Source organism: Haliotis rubra, unplaced genomic scaffold, assembly GCF_003918875.1.
Source record: "Haliotis rubra isolate DU_JTF1 unplaced genomic scaffold, ASM391887v1 Scf128, whole genome shotgun sequence".
NCBI classification, from domain to species: domain Eukaryota; kingdom Metazoa; phylum Mollusca; class Gastropoda; order Lepetellida; family Haliotidae; genus Haliotis; species Haliotis rubra.
Genome location: NW_025765203.1, coordinates 631,481 through 653,081, shown reverse-complemented (window position 1 = coordinate 653,081; position 21,601 = coordinate 631,481). Strand labels below are relative to the sequence as shown.

Sequence of the window (21,601 nt, the reverse complement as noted above, 5' to 3'; positions counted from 1 at the left end):
TACCCCACCGCCCCACCAAATTTGAAGACACTGGGTACAACAGTGCATGAGATATCACGTTAACAACAGTTTGAAAAGTGGTCAGTGTCGTGGTGACCTTGAAAATAAGGTCAAGGTCACCAAATCGTCTGGTGCCTTTGTAATCTCCTAATGTAGGCTGTCACCAAATTTAAAGACATTGGGTACAACAGTTCATGAGATATCGCATTAACAACAGTTTGAAAAGTGGTCAGTGTCGTGGTGACCTTGAAAATAAGGTCTAGGTCACCCAAATCGTCTGGTGTCTTTGTAATCCCCTAATGTAGGCTGTCACCAAATTTGAAGACATTGGGTACAACAGTTCATGAGATATCGCGTTAACAAGAATCGGCCGTACGTACGGACGGACGGACGCCGCTGAATACATAGTCCCCAGTTCCGCGTTGCGGCGGGGGACAAAAACAACTTTTCAACATTTGTCAGAGAAAGCTTCCTCAATATATATTTCATTTATGGAGGTCATCATCTGCTCTGTATCTAGCACCTGTGAAGATCTGGGTTAGAATTGATCTTCAGTAACCCATGCTTGTTGTAAGAGGCGACTAACAGGATCAGGTGGTCTGTCTTGCTGACTTGGTTGACACATGTCACATCCCAATTGCGCAGGTCAATGCTCATGCTGTTGATCACTGGATTGTCTGGTCCAGACTCGATTATTTACAGTCCGCCGCCATATAGCTGGAATATTGCTGAGTGCGGCAACCCACTCCCTCACTCACTCACTCACTCATTCATTCTGTACCTAGCACTGGGGCCTGGTTGTCGAGGAAATCCATCAGCAGAGACTGGAAGGCAGGCAGTCCTGGGGGAATCATCTGGTCCGAGCCAATCGAGTCTTTGTCCTCCATCATGTCTGTATCACCATACTTCTGTAAAAGTGGGAATGGAATGAGTCATGTCAGAAAAAGTCTTCAGAAAACTGACTGAGCACTTCTTTTTCCATGGCATATAATGTGATAGCCATAAAATCATAATTAAAATAGTTTTGTCTTAAAATGCTATCATCATGTTGACCTCAAAAGAGCAATCAGTACAGATGTATACCTCTGATTACCGAGATTGCTTCTTGCTGACCTACAAGTGTCACTAACAGTTGTATTTACCTCTGCCCTGAGCTCATTCTGCCTGCGTTCCAGCAGTTTAGCTGCTACGACAGCCCTATGATCCCCAGTGCGTTGTGTTGTCACTGCCCAGTCAATGAGCAGCTTGATGATAGGCTCATCCCCTAACATTGGCTGAAACAGCAAACATCTGGCATTAACTCACAACTTCTGGCATTAACTCACAACTTTTAATTACTCATGAACAATCCTTTCAAATTAATCTGGTAAGAGTAGATAATTTCAAGACAAGGAAGAGAAGTATTATCAATCAGGCTTTATTTAATCCATGAGAGAGGCCAAAAAGACGAACATGCCATTTGGGGGATGCACCCTTCCACAAGTAACTTAATACAGCAATCACAAGTGGTAACACCCAGAATACTGCTTCCTAAGAGTGCAGGTGAGTGACCTTCCATTAAACAGGTTCCGACCATATTTGTGCATTATCAAGTGAGTTACAAAATCTATTAAATATTTCAAAAGCATATCATACATTGTGATACATACATCAGTGAATTTGACTGATGCAAGGAAAATTATTGATGAATTATATTCAACCTCATGATCATCAACTTTGAGTAGCCAATCATGGACCTGGAATTCAACCTCACACCTTGGATACTAGTTATCTTAGATTGGTTTACGATTTCATAATTGCAAAATATATTACTTAAGTTTTCAAACAAATATCAGTACTAACTGGACTAGGAAGTAACTGCTCAGTTATTTGGACCCCGTTCAAATGGTATTTTAATATAGACTGTATATATAGAGGATACTAAACGACCTTCCGTGTAATACCGGTACCATTTTTATTAAACGAGTTAATGATTTGGTATCAAACGAGCGAAAGCGAGTTTGATGCTAAATCTTTCACAAGTTTAAGAAAGAATGGTATTTCACGGAAGCGAGTTTAGTATTCTGTTTATTACTCTCCAACATAAATGATAGAAAATGCCTACGAAGTGTGATGACTGTCAGCTTTCCACAAGTCAAGCAAGGTCTAATTACCATTGTGACAGAGGTATTACCATTATGACGTCATACGTCTAGTGGTATCACACTAGTGTAATATTGCCGTAAAAATATTACACGGGCGAGTAATAAACATTGATACCACATGAGTCCCTCACCTCATTGCCATCTTTGGTTTGGTTGATGGAGAATATTTTCTGGTAGAGCACATCATGAGAGTTGTTGACGTCAACCTTGTCAAAATGGTGTTTGTCCAGGTTATCTAGCACATGGAGGACTTTGCTGATCACGAACCCTGCAACAACAGTTCTCCATCTTGTGACAAAAAGTTAGCAGTGAATGAGCAAGGAATAAATGCTGTCTTACACACCAATACTTCAGCCACACCCCATGGCCTGCAAATAATCCAGACTGGGTGAGAAAGGCACCCCAACTCCTACCTTTGGCCGACTGCTGACACTTGTCTGATGACCACCGCACCTCAGCTCCCTTCCCCCGCAGTTTGATCTGGTGTTCAGAGGCTCGGATCTGAGCGCGGATCTACAAGTATTGGTAACATGTTGTTAGGAAATAATTATCAACATCTTAGTGTGGTCAAACAGGCTGTTGGATGCAGCCATTCAACATGTCATTATGATCAAACAGACTATTGATGGCAGCCTGATTTTTCTAATCTAGAATCCCCACAAGAAGTAATTGAGGAAATCTTCTGTAAGCTATCTATCTACCATGGCACAGAACACTTGCAATGAATTTGTCTAGATCTCCCAAAGGGAAGACATTCAGCCCCAAATCAATAGCAAAATTATGTCATCAAACATTCCCCAATGGGGATAAACTGTTCCCAATTCATGTCAATTGAGTAACAACAAGTATGACGGCTAGGTCCAGGTGACCACCACAACACAATACTGACCTGATTTTACATTACTGAATTTAATGCCATGTTAAAATAACTCTAAATTTGCTGGTAGTGTCAAATACCTGCTGACTTGACGTAAGACTGACCTGTTGGTTGTGTGGTCCGGGCAGCATTGGTAGACTAGAGGGAGCACACACTAGATGATCCAAGGGGGACCCACACAGGAAGGATGTGATCTTTCCCTCCCCCAGGTTATTCCATACAATGCCCGTGGGACACTTGAGCGTGAGTCGCTGTAAGATGGCGGACAGGTTGAGAATGAGGCTCCGGTGTTGAGGGCAGCCACTCAGCTCGGCAAACATCACTGCCATTGGGCTGGAGATATACTGGTTGGTGCTCGTTGTTGTTATGGCTCTGAAAGAAAATTAGCATGCTCTCTTTCAATGGTGAACAGGCTAGAAGAAAACAAGTGTTTGCCACTAATATGGCAATGTCACACGCCACTAAAGAAGAATGAAATATTTATAATATATTTACTACTTTTTATTTTTTGGTCACTTACAAGAAATGACTGGTGTCTGTGTAATCCCCCAATGTAGGCTGTCACCAAATTTGAAGATAATGGGTACAACAGATCATGAGATATTGCGTTAACAAGAGTTTGAAAAGTGGTCAAAGTGTCGTGGTGACCTTGAAAATAAGGTCTAGGTCACCAAAATCGACTGGTGTCTGAGTAATCCTCCACTGTAGGCTGTCATCAAATTTGAAGACATAGGGTATAACAGTTCATGAGAAGCGTGTTAACAAGAATCTGGACGTACGAACGCTGCTGAATACATAGTCCCCCGTTCTGCATTGCAGCGAGGGGACAACAATAACGCAATCATTTGTCCCAGTAATAACCTATAGGTCACGTATCCTTGGTTATCCACTAATCACATTTTCATATGCATCAATTCTCCAACACAGCTTCGTCTGGTCCCCATTTAAAGGGAATGATACTAAATATGAGCCCGAGCCTAGATTTTCGAAGCTCACATGGCTAAGATAAACGTAAGTGTCATACATAAAAATTAACTTACGACTATCTTAGAGCTAAGAGAGCTTCGAAAATCAAGGCCCAGATTAGTGACTTGAGAGACAATGATACTGATGTCACATGTCTGTCTATGATGGTGCATGGATCCAAGGCATTCGAACAAACCTGTAGAGGTTGCTGATTCCTTGAAGAGAGTCCTCCTTGGGGTACTAATAAGCATTTATATGTCCATTAAAAATTCCCACGACAGTTGTTACTATATTTTGAATAAAATATTTACAAAACAAAAACTTGTTTTGTCTTGTTTGACCTGCAGGGTCCTCCTTGGGGTACTTATAAGCATAAGACAGACTCCCATAGAATAGAGTCTGGAGTGGCATTCCGTCTAGCAAAACAAATCCTAATTCAAGTGGAATTCTCCAATCTAAAAATAGATTAAGATCGCACTTACCCAGTCACGTGACCTCCAACGCCTATTAGGCAAGGACATGAGGCAGGATCAGGGTCGAACAATTGTCGAGTTAATACTGACTGACTGACTGAGTTTGGTTTTACGCCGCTTTTAGCAATATTCCAGCAACATCACGGCGGGGAACACCAGAAATGGGCTTCACACATTGTTACCATGTGGGCATTCGAACCCGGGTCTTCGGCGTGACGAGCCAACGCTTTAACCACTAGGCTACCCCACCGCCCCTGTTGAGTTAATAAGTTACTGCGGTTTAATGGCTTGAATACTACCCTCCTTCATGAAAGAGGGCTTTGCTTGAGCCGCCATAAACCCTGAGAGAATTATTAGCCCTGTTAGACTTTCTGATGAAATCGAACGAGAGCAATCGCCATTGTTAAAGTTACTCCAATATCCGAGCTAAATCCACAGAATAGGGATTCTGAAATCCCCCTATCTGCACATCAGAGCGCCCCACCTATCAACATACTGAATGGGTGTCAAATCCCGCCTCGAAGCCAGCATTGTATCTGCAACTGCTGCAGGAATTCCGCGTGTCTGGAGGTTAGAGTGAGTGAGAATGTCTGGCCTTAAAGGTAATTTGAGTCCCAGCCTGCAGGTTTGAACACCAACATGACTGCTGTCAATTCCAGCACATTGATGTGCAGGTTGTGACTTTATTATCCAGAGACTGCAGGTCGCCCACCAGAACACCGCCCCCAACCAGGGAGGGATGTATCTGTTTGGACTGAGAGCGTCGGCGTCTCCAGGGGGAGCCCCTTGGAGAGACGCCAGATGTCTGTCCATCACTGCAGATGAGGAACCAACCACTCTGGCGTCTCGAGAAACATGTCATGGCTCCCTGAGTGTGACCCCAGGAGTATGGGTTTCATCCTCAAACTTGAATCGACCCGTTTTAAAAAAGGGCGAGTGAGTGAGTTTGGTTTTACGCCGATTTTAGCAATATTCCCGCAATATCACGGCAGGGAATACTAGAAATGGGATTCACACATTGTGCCCATGTGGGGAATCGAACCCAGGTCTTCGGTATGAACCCTGAGGAGCCAGTCATCTAGGTACGGGTGACAACACCGGCACTGCGATCTGGCTACCTGAGCTGGAATCAACCTCAACTTGGTGAACACCACTGGCGGGAGGTGTAGGTGTAGGTGGGGGAAGAGCATTCCTTAGAAACCTATAGCCTGTTTACCTCTATAGAGGCTTACTCGTTTTGGACAGGGGTGCTGACATCAAATATCATTCCCTGCCTGAGGCAGATTAGAGAAAAACATAAAATCTGCGTTCCTGAATGGCGTAAATCCCAAGCAGTAAACACAACCTTGGGCGCCATGAGCCTCGTTGTGTGTATATGTATGTACTGTATATATGTATAACATAACACAACATAACATAACAGGAAAGGCCCTAATTACAAAATGTAAAGCAAAGCAAAACATAAAAAGCAACGCCACCACATTGACTTAACATGTAAACAAGTAGAAGAATGTGGTATGTCACTCGCCGTATCCGCCACCTTGTCAAACACGTAGCTTGAAGTGGAGAATTTGGCAAATATAAATAACACAAATTGCAATGCAGCATGAAAAATCGATGAACGATATTCCCCTAGTAGTATCACAAAGTGATCGTACAGAAGAAATCACTCGTCGTGTGACATTGTCAACAACAAAAAGTACCAGCTAGACACAATGATGTGTCACAAATAATTATATATATACATGTAATGTGATGTAATTCGATGTAATTATAAAACGCGCCACAACAACCCCTAATCTGAGGCGTAAAAGTCTTTCAAGCGAAAACACACATAGAAAAGGGAAAGTAGAGTGTCCCGCCTGCTATCTTGCAAACACATAGTTAGAAGTGGCAAGGCGACGGATATAGCATGACATGGTCAACAACAAAAGGCATGAAGCTAGACATGATGACGAGTCACAAATAATTATATATATATATATACATGTAATGCGATGTAATTATAATACAACAATCCCTAATCTAAGGCGTAGAAGCCTTTCAAGCACGCATAGAAAAAGGGAAAGTAGGCCGCCCCGACCGCCATCTTGCAAACACATGGTTTGAAGTGATGAGGCGACGGAAAAGTTACAACACGTATGAATGAAACAATTTTGAAACGCGTTCCATATATCGCCCATGCAAATAGAAAAGAACCATACATACAGAATTTGTTTCTTTCTCTTTTCATCTTTATCCTTGTTTACTAGGAATTCAAACTGAAAAATTCTTTTTCAGAAGTCCTCCTTGGGGTACTTATAAGCATTAAAATGTCCATTTTAAAAGCCTACGACAGTTGTAACTATATTTTAATAAAAAATATTTACAAAATCAAAAACACGTTCTGCGTTATGAGACCACCCCTACAGGGCCCCCGTGGGGTCCCCTACCGGCAAGAGCAGGTAACTCTAGCCGACAACCTCGCACCTCACTTTTCATGCTGTCGATTTCCATGTGAGACGTGCGTGTTGTTCATTGGAGTTTTACTACTTCGAGCCTTGGAAATGAGTGCTAAAGAATCACCTGTTGTATGTATGGTTCCTTTTTCTCTCACACGGGCGCTAGATGGAATTGTACGTTGATTTTTTCATTCATGATTGTTGTAACTTTGTCGGACAGGCTCCATTTTCCAGCCATGTGGCAGGCAAGATGGCGGTCGGTTTGGCTTCCTTCTGTCCTACGGTTGTAACTTTTTGGGTTACATCGCTAGGTCGGTGGGGTTTTTCTTGTACATTTACTATTGTAGGCTTGCCTAACGTTTTCACTTTCAGCAATGTAAGGTGAGTTGGGTAAGTTTTTCATATTTTTTCATATTTTTTACGCTGTATATGTTACGCAGGAAGCTTGCATTTTCGCCTCTTGTTCATGATACATGTTAAAGGGTTCAAATTGCTTTAGCTTTTCACAAATGGTTTATCGCCCGTGCGTATTCTGTTTTGTCTTGTGTTGCATATATGTGTGTAATTTAGACTGTACAGTGAAGCCTCGTTAATCCGGACGGTTGCGTTTCTCAGTAAATTCGTCCGGATTGTGAATAGTCCGGACTACTGAATCAAGACCCAAGTTGCTTCCCTAAGAATTACAAAAACGACACGAATCTGGATAAAACAAATAAGCATTTAATGTCAAGCTTAATTCATCACATCAATAATTTTACCGAGTGACATCCGCATGTTGATCCGATCGCGACGTGTCTGATCACGTCCTTCCTCAGCACAGGTGAGGTAATGTCTAACAAGCGATCCATTGTAGTATGCCTTGAATGACCGAATTATTCCTGCATCCATCGGTTGAATATGAGACGTGGTATTTGGTCACATTTCGCAAAGTTAGGGAAGCACACTTGTGACTTGCAGCATTGTCGTAAAGCAAAATCACTTTTAGTCCACGTGACCGGATCTGTCTGTCAAAGTACATTAACCAATCACAAAACAGCTCACTTGTCGTCCACGCCTTTGTATTGTGGTGTCAATCAAAGTGTAAATGTAGAGTATCTTCAGTCGGGAGCTTTTAATGTCTAATTAAAACAACAACCCAGTTGGCCAGTTAATTAAGTAAACATCGCCGGGAGGTGTTGTTACGGTTCGTGAACACGACTTACAGCGTCCGGACTGTGAAGCAATTTACTGTTTATTTTACTGATTGGTGACAGCTACTTACCGTCCGGTTCCAGAAACCGATTTCGGATTATCGAGGCAAATTATATAGGCATAGATTGGTAACAAGCTGAAATCGCCCGGGAGGCGAGACATCCGGATTATCGGAGTCCGGACTAACGGGGCTTCACTGTACATCAGTTTCCATTAAAATGTTTGTTACAGTTTCACCCGTGCGTTGCATGTGCGGCCATGTTGCCACCACAGGATACTCACGATGTTTGCCTCGGTTGTTTGGCGGTAGATCACCATGATGATCTAACTTGTGAGAATTGCAAGATTTTCTCACCCAAGACTACCAAACGTCGGTCCGCCGATTTTTTGTTTTACAAAAATTTGCTGGAGGCGGGGGGAGACTTATGGGCTCAGGACCCACCATCTAAAGCGGGTAAAAGCAAGAAGAGTTCTTCTTCTGCTAGCGGGGGTGGGGGTAAGCGGGCCAAGACGGCGGAAAAACCTTCTTCCCCTATCCCCTCCACTTCTACTCAATCTGATTCCGCACCCTTACATATAACAGATTTAACCTCTATTTTGCAGCAACAGATCACGTTGGTTCGCTCGCTTATCTCGGATGCGATGTCCGGTCTCCGTGAGGAGATCGGTTTCTGTTCGGGAGTTAGCGGCGCTCCAGGGTCGTCTGTCGGGGGTTCCACTGCCTCGGGCTTCGGCCCAGGGACGGGTTCTACCCCCGGAGGGGTGCTTGCCTTGAGCCTCGGCTCTGGCGACCCCTCTGCTGGCGCGCCTGTGTCTGGCCTGAGCTTCGGCTCCGGTTCAACGCAGCGTACTGGCGCTGTGGCTACGGGTCTCGTACCATTGTCCATCAGCTCGCAAGCGGACACCACTAACATCTTCACCATGTGAACGACAGCATGGAAAGTGCGTTATGAGGTTCAGGATTAGAGTTACCTGCTCTTGGCTGTGGGGGCCCGGTGGGGCCCTACAGGGGTGGTTGAACAAGACAAAAACGAGTTTTTTGTTTTGTCAATATTTTATTCAAGTATAGTTACAACTGTCGTAGGAATTTAAAATGGACTTTTTAATGCTTATATGTACCCCAAGGAGGACTTCTTCTGAAAAAGAATGAGTGAGTGAGTTGAGTTTTATGCCGCACTCAGCAATATTCAAGCTATATGGCGGCGGTCTGTAAATAATTGACTCTGGACCGGACAATCCAGTGCTCAACAGCATGAACATCGATCTACGCAATTGGGATACGATGACATGTGTCAACCCAGTCAGCCAGCCTGACCACCCAATCCCGTTAGTCACCTCTTACGACAAGCATGGGTTACTGAAGATCAATTCTAACCCGGATCTTCACGGATTGAAACAGAATGTAAAGTTCATCAACTGCTGTGATAACTATTTGAACTTAGGGCCGCCTAACTTTGTTGATAAAGACTTACCCATTGCCATTAGTCGTCAGCATGGGGGACTGTGTGCGAGGCGAGGTGCAGCCGGACTCACTGCACAGCTGGGCCAGCTTCCGACTACAGAAGTATGCCAGTTTCCGTGACAACAGTGCCCGAAAGTGTCACCTCATCCAGGTACTGAAAACAAAACATGAAATATCTAAATCTACAAATGCCTCACTACAATAAAGAAATGTCCCAAAACACTCACTTTCAAAGCTTAGAGATATCTGAGATGATGTTATGATGAAACATGTGGACTTCATTCCTCACCTGAACAATCTGAGCTAGGATGAGTTTGAGAACTGTGTCATCGTTCTGTTTGATCTTGTCCAGGAGCTCAATGAGCCAGTTGAGAAACTCTTGGTGGTCCAGCAAACCCTCCTGAATAACACAACATTCATTACTTTCTGTCTTACAGAAGAATGGAAAACAAAATGCAAGCAAATGTTCAGTTGTGCATTATAAAAAGGGTTGTTAAAGATAGCACATTGATTAGGTACAGTGAAATGGGATTTGATGGTCTTATGGAGCCTGCCTTCTACTAGTTCTAGATTACCAAGCAGCAGTTTAATAAACATGGACACTCCAGACCCAAAATACCGACTCTGAGCTGGCTAGTCCTTGTCTCAAATCATTAATACCAACACCAGGCAGGACAACAGCACTTAGGACTGCGGTCCATTATATAAAGCATGACATGATGAATGAATACACAGCTGATGGGCACCCAGATCAGTGAAGCATGTGCTACTTACGTTAAATTTGTGTTTTGCCAAGCGACATGTGTAGTGGAAGTGTTTCAGGGCTGGCTCCAGGTCGACCTGTGCTGGGGGCTGGGTTGCTGTCAGGAAGCTGGTCTGTGGGGCACCACCGCCACCGTATGCATCCTGAATCTTCTGGAGCTGCTCATACAGGAACTTGGTGATCGCCTGTGTCCATGCTGTACAACACACATAAACATTCAGCTGAGAAGTACTGGATTTACTCACAGATGAATCACTGCACACAACACACTTAGATAGTCATGATTATGTAGAAACTTGCAATCTTAATGATAAATGATAAATACTACTTTGGTCATGATCGACACAATAAATATTCAAATTCTGTTGTATCGGCTTGGCTGATGCTTCCGTGCCCATCCTGTCAGAACCAATTGCAAGATTCTACTGTTTACCTAGCGACAGATCTGGTGCTTGTTTCTTCCTCCGGGTTTCATTTGAGGCCATATTATGTGCTGTGGTTATCTTGATATACCAGGCTGCTCGCACCATGGGAACAGCAAAGTCACATAGCGTTGTGAACGTCTCCTCCTTCTTGTTGAAGGTGGGAACCTGAACAAACAAGTCGTATACATTGACAGGAACTTAATGTCACTCTTGGGGTTAATAAAGCACATCTTGTCAGTGTTGTATTTGAATCTGTTGCCACTTTAATTTAATCACTGTGAATATCCTTTGCATTCAAAAGGTTTGTTTTTCTCGACCTTTCCTTATTTCATTGTGAAATCTGTAAGTCTGTACCAAGACATCGTGAGTGACATGCTTCGTGCCATGAAGGATGTAGATGCTGCATGATCATTACTAGTATACTACATGCAGTACCGCAGATAATATGTTGAAAGGAATACACAGGCATAATTACCTTTTTGCTGAGATGAGCGAGTGGTTTGTTTCCTGCAAGATCCTTGAACCATGCTTCCATAGCAATCTTGTTCCTTGCAGCCTGGAAATACAAACATTTTCTCAATAGAACACACAATCAAACAGCTATTTTCAATAGTTTATTATCTGTGGAATTCTTACATTTGGCTGGCACTTATGTTCAGTTATTCACCTTATTCACCAAACACAGAGGGCTTATCACTCACTATTAACTGATGATCACAGCTTTGAATGTTGGAAATACCTCTAACTGTATCTTGTATCAATTTGAGGATGCACTCAAGTCACAATACCATTTGTTTCATGATACTCTTCGGAAGAAGAGTATTAACATCTTAATAAACAGTGGCAAAGAGAAAGTTACATATACATGACTACACTTGTGATAAAGTAAACCTGTTAAACAGGGTGACATAATTAAAACAGTTTGTGAATGAACTGTAACTACACAAAAAGAATCATGCATTATATGATCTGCAAATCATCTCAGTCTCAAATGTGGCACTGTTAACATCTGCATGTGCATTGTCAAGAAGCCATACAATACTTACCGGCCAGAAATTGTCCTTCATTGGCGGCTGCTGTCTTTTCTTCGAGTCTTGTAATGTGTTGATCTCCATCTTCTTGGTGATGATGGAGCTGAACTGCGTCCCAAACTAAGGAAGACGCCACATACAAAACATTAACTGAACATGCAGAACATGGTCTGGAGGAACCTGTGAATGACCAATCATAATCACAATCAGCCTCAAAGTGATGTCATTTTACAAAAGCTGCTGTGATGAGGGTAACAGTATACCATAATGTATCAAAAGGTACTATGGTAGTACTAGAGTGGGGGTTTTGCCGCACATGCGGCTTAGAGGCTTATTTTTATGAAATAAGTTCCCCAGCACCCCCTTAAAAACGGCGATGGTCTATCGACAGGCATCCTTCGATGTGCCGCCAGCCTAGACCCAAAGTTCCGAATATTGACTGATCGGAGTGACCGGTGGTGTGAAGGTAGAGCGAGGGAGACGAGTTCGAGACACGGGTATCGGTGGAAACTTTTGTGAAGGTAAGTTACACAAGAAGTAACGGCGGCCCTGGGATCCGTCTTTGCTAAGTTAAACAAGATGGTGGTCCAGCAGTAACGGCAGCCTGGCAGATCCATTACTGCAGCCCAACCAAGCGAAGCTTACCAACGCCGCCTAGATCTGGGTTTCTCTGGCTGGTCACGCTGGTATAGAATACAAAGCAAAAGGCCGTATTAGGGTTGCTGGCTGGTTGTAGCGAAAAGGATGTTTGAAACCAGACGCTGAAAACTTTTTAGAAGCCACAATCAATTATTTTAAAATCGGGTTACATAAGCTTGGAAAGCGTATGAGTTACATTGCTAAAATCTACAAAAAACAGTTTGCTTGATGTGCATTGATCTAAACAGTAGCTGTTGCCTAGCTGCTCTCGCCTGACTGCCTAAGGTCGGGTTGACCTAATGTGGCTTTCTTGAAAAGTAGTAGTACGATGAGGGTTTATTATTTTTTACTAGGTTATGTTTACATCAACAATACAGTTTAAGGTGAATCTTTGATGAGATGTTTGTTCTTGGTAAGGAAGGTTTGAATGATTTGTTGTCGACCCTGTTCTATGAGCTTTTTTTTCTCGTCTTCACCGATGTCAGCGGTTTTTCGAGTCTTGGTTCGAATTTCTTCTTTCATGCGGTGGTATTTTCGTGATTTCCGACATCAACGAACGAAACTCTTCCTCAGAGATTTTGTTATCGGTGATCGCGGTGGAAATATGATCGTTAAATCGTGCTTAACTTGGCTTCGGCCAGAACCCTGATCTCGTCATACTTCAGCGCTTTCCGTTGCAGATGACATGAAATGAATTTAAGGGCTACTCCGGCCAGCCCCGATACCCCGGCAGTTATTTCTAACCCGAGGACGACGGGTGTGGCCACGATGGTGGATAATAAGCCAACGCCTGCTACGCCTAATCCCATGCTAACTGCCCAGGAGATGTGTCCACACCGTCGACAGCATTGACGGCTCCATGGTATTTTTTGTGCAATCCGAGTCGCACATCGCATTCCAGTTGGTGTTTAATTTCGCTGATCTGTCGCAAGCGAAATCCATCCACGGTTTCACGTGTTTGAGCCACGTTGTCCATGGCCGGATACAATCCCATCTCCAGTATATTATAAGTTAGGAAATAAGCTTCAATTGATCCGCCGTCAATATTCGATGAATTTACTTTAAGCTGATGAGGTACACGTGATTGTATGCAAAAGCATGGTAGAGTAAAATGTCATCTCCAATAAAAACCTCGACTCCCTCGAGGCTTGCGTTGGAAGCTGTTCCTAGTTGTACATAAATACGACAGCGTTGATTTTTATGGCGATCATGCCAGCGTATGGTAATTCCAGACAGAAGTCCCACCAGTTGTCTGGAGGCATTTCCAAGAACAACGTCGATAATAAGGGTAGAACCTGGTATCACAGTGATCCACGAGTCTGGGACTTCACTATATCGTTTTAAATAGAGCCATTTCGCTGTGTCTTCCGAGTGAGGGACTAGCATATAACCCGTTTGATCTGGTAATGGTGATGCGTACATTCCCTTTTTATGAAACGGAATAAAACTTCCCAGTAGAATCCCATTGTTTTTGAGTTCGAGGATATAACGATCCTGATCCATGACGAGATTGGGGTAGGTCAGGACGATATTGATGATCCAGTTCAATTCGACGATGACTTCTCGTTGTTGGTACACGTTGTTTTGTAACTGCAGGACATACAAGGCGTTTTCCATACCGGGTTAGTCGAATCCTTGCATGTCCCCGAAATCGGAGTACGCGATGGTGGCAATTTGATTCGGGTTTGACATGTCGCCATGGTTATGCTCGTATTATTGAAGAGTCTTCAATTGATTCTCAGACAATTTCTCGTGCGTAAACTTTAAGCTGATGAGATGGATTTTTGAAGGTAGAAAAATCCTCGTGAGCGCGGTTGTATTCTCGTGTTAATCGTGATTCCTTCAAGACTCGCGTAAGCGTTGACGTTTTTCTGTATGTAAATCAAGCACACGTGATTTTGATGTTTTCGAGGCCAACGGAGGTTTACTCCCGTTATAATTTCAACATCTCGATCGGGTGATGCTTTGATATAAAGCGTTGAATTGCTTGGAATCCCTTCTAGGACATTGGACACCTCTTCGAATTCAGGCACCAACTGTAAACTCGTATTTTGGCTATCCGGTTGACTCGCTAGCAAATGACCCGCTTTATTCGGGATGAGGCTCACGAGCACACTCCTTCGTTGCAAGGGGACTTAAGACGCGATGAGAATCCCCTTATTGAGGTCTTTTGTTAAATAATGATCCTTCGACTCCGCAAACACGTAGGGAGAAACAATGGACAGAGTAGCCAGTCTATTTGGGAGGAGATCAACGTCCATTGGTTATCATCGGTTAGGACGAACTGCTACAACGTGTTTTTTAAGAGACCTCGGGTCTCAACATGATCTAAATCGCCCAGATTGCCATCAAATGCGGGACCATCATCCATTTGTTATTGTCATTGAGGACAAAATTGTACTGGGTGTTTTTTAAGAGACCTCTAGTGACGACATCGTCTAAATCTCCTAGGTTACCACCACCACAGCGGACTGCCGCTCGCCTGTAAGTGTTGTTTCTTAATTCTAAAAAACGTATATTTTGCCTTCGACCCCGGGGTCGTTGAAGCCGCGCGTGTCCCCGAGGTCGGAGATCGCTGCGGTAGGACATTTTCTAATTTGCATGACCGTTCCTGGACCCGAAGCTTGAGTCATCGTTGTTTGATGTGCAGTGTGGCGTTTAGATAGCCGATATGTGTGGGTTTATGTCTTATATCTAAAACGGATAGTTTCAATTCCGCGATGTTGCCCCGGGTTAACTTTTTGTACTTTAAGGTCGAAAACTATTCCGTTCTGCCGTCGTTGCACTTTTCCGTTTTGACGGGCACGGATCTCAGCAGTGTGGAAAGGCGTTCGCCTTGAATGTTGTCCGTCGTGCTTACCTGATCGAGATGAACGAACACCTTGTGATAGACCAGGAGGCTCGGTAATTTCGAACCCGGTGTCTAGGGGATGTACGTTGTTCGACGGAAACCCGAGCGTTCTCGCCAAGGGCCTACCGAATCAGATTGGTTTTTTCCCATCCGTGAACGTCAGCGTGCCATTCAACTCGTTGAGTTTGAGGCTGGCTCCCATGGGTTTGAAAATTTCGTCGTTAAACATGCACACACTGTAATAACCGTTGGACAACTCGTGGCGATTGCTATCGATGAATAGCTTGTTGTTCCCTTGACGTTGACTGATGTTCGCCCATCGCGTGTAGTAGGTGAGATCGCAGAGTGCGACTTCGAGGTCCCCCGACGTATTATCGATCGCGTGCAGCAGTAAAACGGGCTCGCCGTTCGTGATTCCCGGGAGCGTGATGTACATGTTACACATATACAGGACACTGCGGTATACTTTCAATATGGCTACACCCAAGTACCAGCCGGGAGTGATTTATCCTAAAAGCGATAATTCAAGTGCTACCGATCTCACGCACATGAAAATCGTGGTGGATGCGAAGGAGGGTTCCCACTTTCGAGCTCGATTTATCGATGTATTTGAAAAGTATAGGCTTTCGGTCACGAACGTCAAGGCAGTCCACACCTGGTTTCACAACCCGATGCAATTCTGGCAGAATCAATTCAATTTCTCCGTGTTGACGTTCAGAACGACGTGTTTGAAACAGTATCAACTCGACCCTGCCTGGTACTACACCAGCCCTGGCCTCCTGTGGATGCGCTGCTGAAGAAAACCAGAGTTAAACTGTAATTGCTCACGGATTACGACATGCATCTGTTCGTCGAGAAAGGCATGCGCGGTGGGATTTCCATGGTCTCCAAACGGTACGCGAAAGCCAACAACCAATACGTGGAAAGCTACGACTCGAGCAAGCCCACCAACCACCTCCTGTATCTCGACGCCAACAACCTGTACGGCTGGGCCATGAGCCAGTCTCTACCCACCGGGGGTTGGACGATGGTTGGATGATGAGATCGATATCATGAGCATCACGGCGGATTCGAACAAAGGCTACATCCTCGAAGTGGACTTGGACTTTCCCGCAGAACTCCACGCTGCTCACAACAGCTATCCGCTGGCTCCCGAACGGTTGACGGTGAACCGAGACTGGATGTCGGACTATCAACTAACGTTGCTCGGGAATGATAAACGTGGAATAACTCGTTCCGAACTTGATGAACAAGAAAAAGTATGTGGTGCACTATCGGAATCTGCAACTGTACTTGTCGCTGGGCATGAAGCTGAAAAAAATACATCGGATGCTCAAATTTAATCAAAGTCCCTTGATGGAACCTTACATTCGGCTGAACACCAAGCTGCGAAAACAGGCCACCAGCGACTTTGAGAAAAACCTCTACAAACTCATGAACAATTCGGTGTTCGGCAAAACCATGGAAAACTTGAGAAAACGGGTGACGGTCAAACTAGTGCGATCTCACAAGGAAGAAAAACTCAGGAAACTCATAGCCAGCCCGGCCTTCAATCGAAGTAAACTGTTCGATAATGACTTGGGGACTCTCCACATAAATAAAAGCTACATCAAGCTCAACCGACCCATCTACATGGGGATTAGCATTCTCGACCTGTCCAAACATTTGATGTACGACTTTTATTACAACCAACTCGAGCCACAGTACGGCGATCGATGCGAGCTGCTGTACACGGACACGGATTCCTTGTTGTTGAATATACACATCGAGGACGTGTACTAGGACATGGTGAAACACATCGATTTGTACGACACCAGCGATTACCCCCAAGACCACACCCTACACAGCACGACCAATAAAAAGGTCCTCGGCAAAATGAAGGATGAATGCGCCGACACACCGATCGCCGAGTACATCGGATTGAGACCCAAGATGTATTCTATTAAGAAAGCCGATCACGACGAAATCAAAAGAGCCAAAGGGGTGAAGAAATACGTGGTGAAACGACACATCCAAAACACCCTCTTCAAACAGGCTCTCTTCGATAAACGCACGTTCAAACACCCCATGAACGCGTTGAGAAGCGACAAACACAACATCTATGGCATCACTCTGTACAAGATGTCGCTGTCGCCCTGGATACCAAACGATGAATTGCGAACAATGGCATCCACACTATTACAAGTCGATCCCGGACGCGAGTTCATGGGAGCCGTGTCGCAGCTGTTATCGAAGCATAAAGTCCAGGTGAGACGAGGCGTGGCCGGAGCTCACCGAAGCCAAGCCATCGTCGAAAGATTCAACAGGACTTTAGCTGAGCATTTGTTCGGACATCAGTATGCCCAAGAGATGGTCAACCCAGAAAAACGATCGACAAAATGGGTGGTACGCTTACCGCGAGTGGTGTCGGCGATCAACAACGAAGTCACTCGACAAGTCGAAGCCATTCGAATGAAATCTGTGACGACCGAATCGGCTGTGCCATCGAGTCACGGCCGAGAGAAAGAACTACCGGACCAGGTCGTCGTGAGGTATCTGTACCAGCCCGGTGAACTCGAAGGAGGGGATAAACGTCGCACCACAGACCCCATATGGTCCATGAAAACGTACCGCGTCAACCGAGTGGACATCAAAGACGACAAACCGAATCTGTATTACTTGCAAGACGGACCGGGTAGGGGATTTGTCCGAGAGGAATTGATGATCGTCCCTCACGACACGGTATTGCCCCCTTCTTATTAAAGATTCGTCTTATGTATCTCATTATCAACATGTGGAGATTGATCGAGAAACAGTTGTGCAGACACGTCGGGGTGGACGTCAGTGGCCTCGATATTTACGCCGCCCTGCGTCGAGTCTTAAGTCGAGGGAAAATACACCAGCCTGTACGACAGTTTAGGTGTCATGGGCATCGAACGGTTACAACGTCTCATGGATACGTTAACCGATTACAGCCTGACAACCAGGGAACGCACCGCCCTGTACTCCACCTACTCCGTAGCTTACTTGGACGAGTTCATGGCAGACCCACTCCATAAAGTCGTCGCCGAATATTACGGCTACATTTAAATCAAGTCCAAACCCTGTTTGCTTTCTAAGCTTATGTAACCCGATTTTAAAATAATTGATTGTGGCTCCCGCGTGACAGGCCACAGCCAGAGAAATACTCTGACGTCAGGTCTAGACGGCATTGCTAAGCTTGGCCGCCATCTTGGTTGGGCTTAGCAACGATGGATCTGCCAGGCGGATCTGCCAGGGCTGCCGTTACTAGGCTGGACCACCATCTTTGTTTGGCTTAGCAAAGACGGATCTGCCAGGGCCGCCGTTACAAGGCTGGACGACCATCTTGTTTAACTTAGCAACAACGGTGCTAGTTTCATTTGCAAAAGTTTCTGCCGATACTCCGTCTCGAACTCGTGTCGCTGGATTACGAGTCCTACGCTCTACCTTCACACCACCAGGACTCCCGATCAGTCAATATTCGGAACTTTGGGTCTAGGCTGGCGGCACATCGAAGGATGCCTCTCGATAGACCAACGCCATTTTTAAGGGGGGCTGGGGAACTTATTTCATAAAAATAAGCTTCTTAGCACGCATGTGCGGCAAAACCCCCACTCTAGTACTACTACTAATCTGTCAAAAGCATGGACCTTCAATTTGGAAAAAAACAGAAGCGATTTTCACATCATTATTTACTTACCTTATCCAGATTGATGTCAGCATTTTTCTCTGATCCATACTGAAGTGGAAAAGTGAATAAGTTGAGGTGTGTTGACAGTGGGGGAGGAGCAAGAATGTAACCATGGAAACATGAACGATCAACTTTTCAGATTTATCAAGCGCATATGATTAAGTTTGTCATAAGTATGGTAATGCCACTCTGAAAAGTATTTTAGTGAAATGACTTGTGTCTAACAGATCTCTTAACAGCAAACTGTAACCCTTCAACAACTTGGCGACGGTTCCTAAAGATCTCATGGACTGATCACTAAGCTACTGAGGTAACATCCACATTATGTAATAGGAATTGTACATTCCTGCAACTTTGTGACAATGAGCCACAGGTTAGAGAATTGTTGGTAGGTAGGTATTAAATCACTCTTAAAATTAGAAACCTGCATTTGCTCTTGAAAATGTTACCAAACTAAATTCATATACAGTGTGATACAATATTTCATTGCAATTGGGTTAAAAATAAGACAAACTGTTATTTCAGTGAAGTTTTTTTATTGTGATTGAATTACTTCTACCGAAGTACAAAATAAAGGCAATGGACCTAGATATCAAAATAAATTCCAAGACTGACAGAAACTTACCTCATCGGAGAAGGATGACTGGTTGCTGAAGCCATGCTTAACACTGGCTTGGTCAAGTTCATCCTGTGCAGAAAAAAAACAAGAAAAGTGAATTCAAGAAATTCTAATTGCAGTAAAGTGTTTGTGTTGGTTATTAATTTGGGTTTCATCATATTCATTCTTTATAACCATTCTCTTTCAATTTCTTTAAAATTAGACATAAACCTTTAAATTTTCTTTCTACATTAACAATGTTTATCATTGTATTCAAATGTCTTACTGATTTCCTTCACTATCGAAGACTAAATTTAAATACATGTAGTAAATATTTATTAACTTCTTAATAAATGCAACAGGTATAGGTCACATGTAAAACATATCAATTTTCATACATCATCAGAAGATCGCTGTTTTAAGAGATCAAAATCTAGGAAATACAATCACCCAAAATTCTTTCACTGTAATCTAAGATTAATTGGTCAACAGTGTCAGGTTTAAAGTAAATGAAAGGAAAAAGGAATCTTCTCTTTTGAAGGTGTTTGCAGTACATGACTAAGTTTACAGATGTTTCTCTCTTTGTGATGTAGTTGTGGTGTCACAGGAGATTTTATTTGACAGCATATAACATATTTTCTCCTTAGTCCAGACCAATTGTATTTTTTGTTTTATGAATTTTTGTCCTCAGATACCTAAAGGCAGGACGGAAAAAAAAATATAATAAATAATAGTCAAAGTAATATTCCTTCTAAATATTAAAAGTATTTATTTTTATGAAGTGTATATGGGGCAAAAAACAATACAAAATTTCTTGTAAGTTTACATTTTTGGCCAATAAAAACATTAGGATTTAATTTTCTGATCGGGGACAATTAATTTATGTATTGTTTCTTATACTTGAAAAAATATGACTGGCAGATCCGTAAAACAAGAAATAAAATTGGTTTGGCCTTACAATGTCAAACAAATGTACAATTTCAAAGCTCTAATATTGTATTAATATAATAATTGTACCAATTCACGTCAATGAATGAGACAATAATGAAGACAACATCAGCATTAAATTAATTTGTACAGAATGTATTCGCCAAAAGTTGCACATTCAACATGTTCAAGGATCCGAGGGTTAACCTACCTTAACCCCAACCCAATTATTCATAAACATCAAAGATGCTACATATTTTCTTATTTTAATCGTTCATCTTGAAACATATTGAGATTTTATTGTGCGGTTTGGTGGCAGCTGATTCATAAAATCGCACCCTGAGGCCTGACCATGCTGACTATTACAATGTTCACAATTTGACAGAGAACCGAACTTTGAATTAATCATCATGTTCGTTTGCTTATATTAAGATAACGCTGAGAAAATACATAAACACCAAGTCCATGAACTCAGAAGAAACACTTGAACATGATTATGTATTGCATGAAAACTATGCATTCAACGGTTGTTCTCTGAATAGTTATGACATAACTGATTTCAAGGCTATAAGTATGAAATTATCAGTTTCTATTCTATATTCTACACAAATGAGCAACATACGAACTCTTTGAATACATGTTTTTAGAAATAAACATCATGTAAAACGCGACAGCTGAAGCTCTATAAGATAAATCATTGCATGTCTTGTCAACAATGTTTTGGTAAATCTAGGTCAGGTTTACTGACGACTGCAAGGTTAAATGAGCCATAAAGGGCATAGACATGAGTTGCAATTAATATTTTCCAAAAAGTACTGACTTCTTTCTGTTTCGGAACTTGTGGATATACATCTGGAGGGCCAAGCCTTGGTTTTTTCAAAGGCCGGTGCTCCTCACTTGGATGAGAAGCCGCCATTTTGGCCGCTACAACAGGAAATTACTAAAATTAGGAATGGTTTTCAAATACGAAATTGTGTTGACAACCCGTAATTTTAAGTAAAAAGAACGGGAGATGCCCATCGGATGCTATTATTTGAAAATATCCCTGATGATTACAGTCTGATTTTCAAATAATGTATCCAAGCAGTGCCAGCATTTTCAGACTTACAATTTGGAATTATT

The 21,601-nt window shown here is 43.2% G+C and overlaps 1 protein-coding gene across 1 annotated transcript in view; it reads right to left on the bottom strand.

The window, feature by feature from the left end:
• Positions 1-21,399, bottom strand: part of LOC124266756 (mediator of RNA polymerase II transcription subunit 12-like protein) — a 69,996-nt gene extending 48,597 nt beyond the window's left edge. Inside the window, 15 exon segments of the mRNA XM_046701542.1 lie at positions 782-908; positions 1,143-1,274; positions 2,276-2,412; positions 2,558-2,657; positions 3,126-3,393; positions 9,565-9,683; positions 9,685-9,708; positions 9,844-9,954; positions 10,329-10,513; positions 10,751-10,907; positions 11,218-11,298; positions 11,789-11,893; positions 18,964-19,002; positions 19,580-19,642; positions 21,300-21,399. Of these exon segments, the coding sequence (XP_046557498.1) occupies positions 782-908; positions 1,143-1,274; positions 2,276-2,412; positions 2,558-2,657; positions 3,126-3,393; positions 9,565-9,683; positions 9,685-9,708; positions 9,844-9,954; positions 10,329-10,513; positions 10,751-10,907; positions 11,218-11,298; positions 11,789-11,893; positions 18,964-19,002; positions 19,580-19,642; positions 21,300-21,395 (1,744 nt within the window). The 5' untranslated portion in view covers positions 21,396-21,399.
• Between the last annotated feature and the right edge of the window lie 202 nt (positions 21,400-21,601).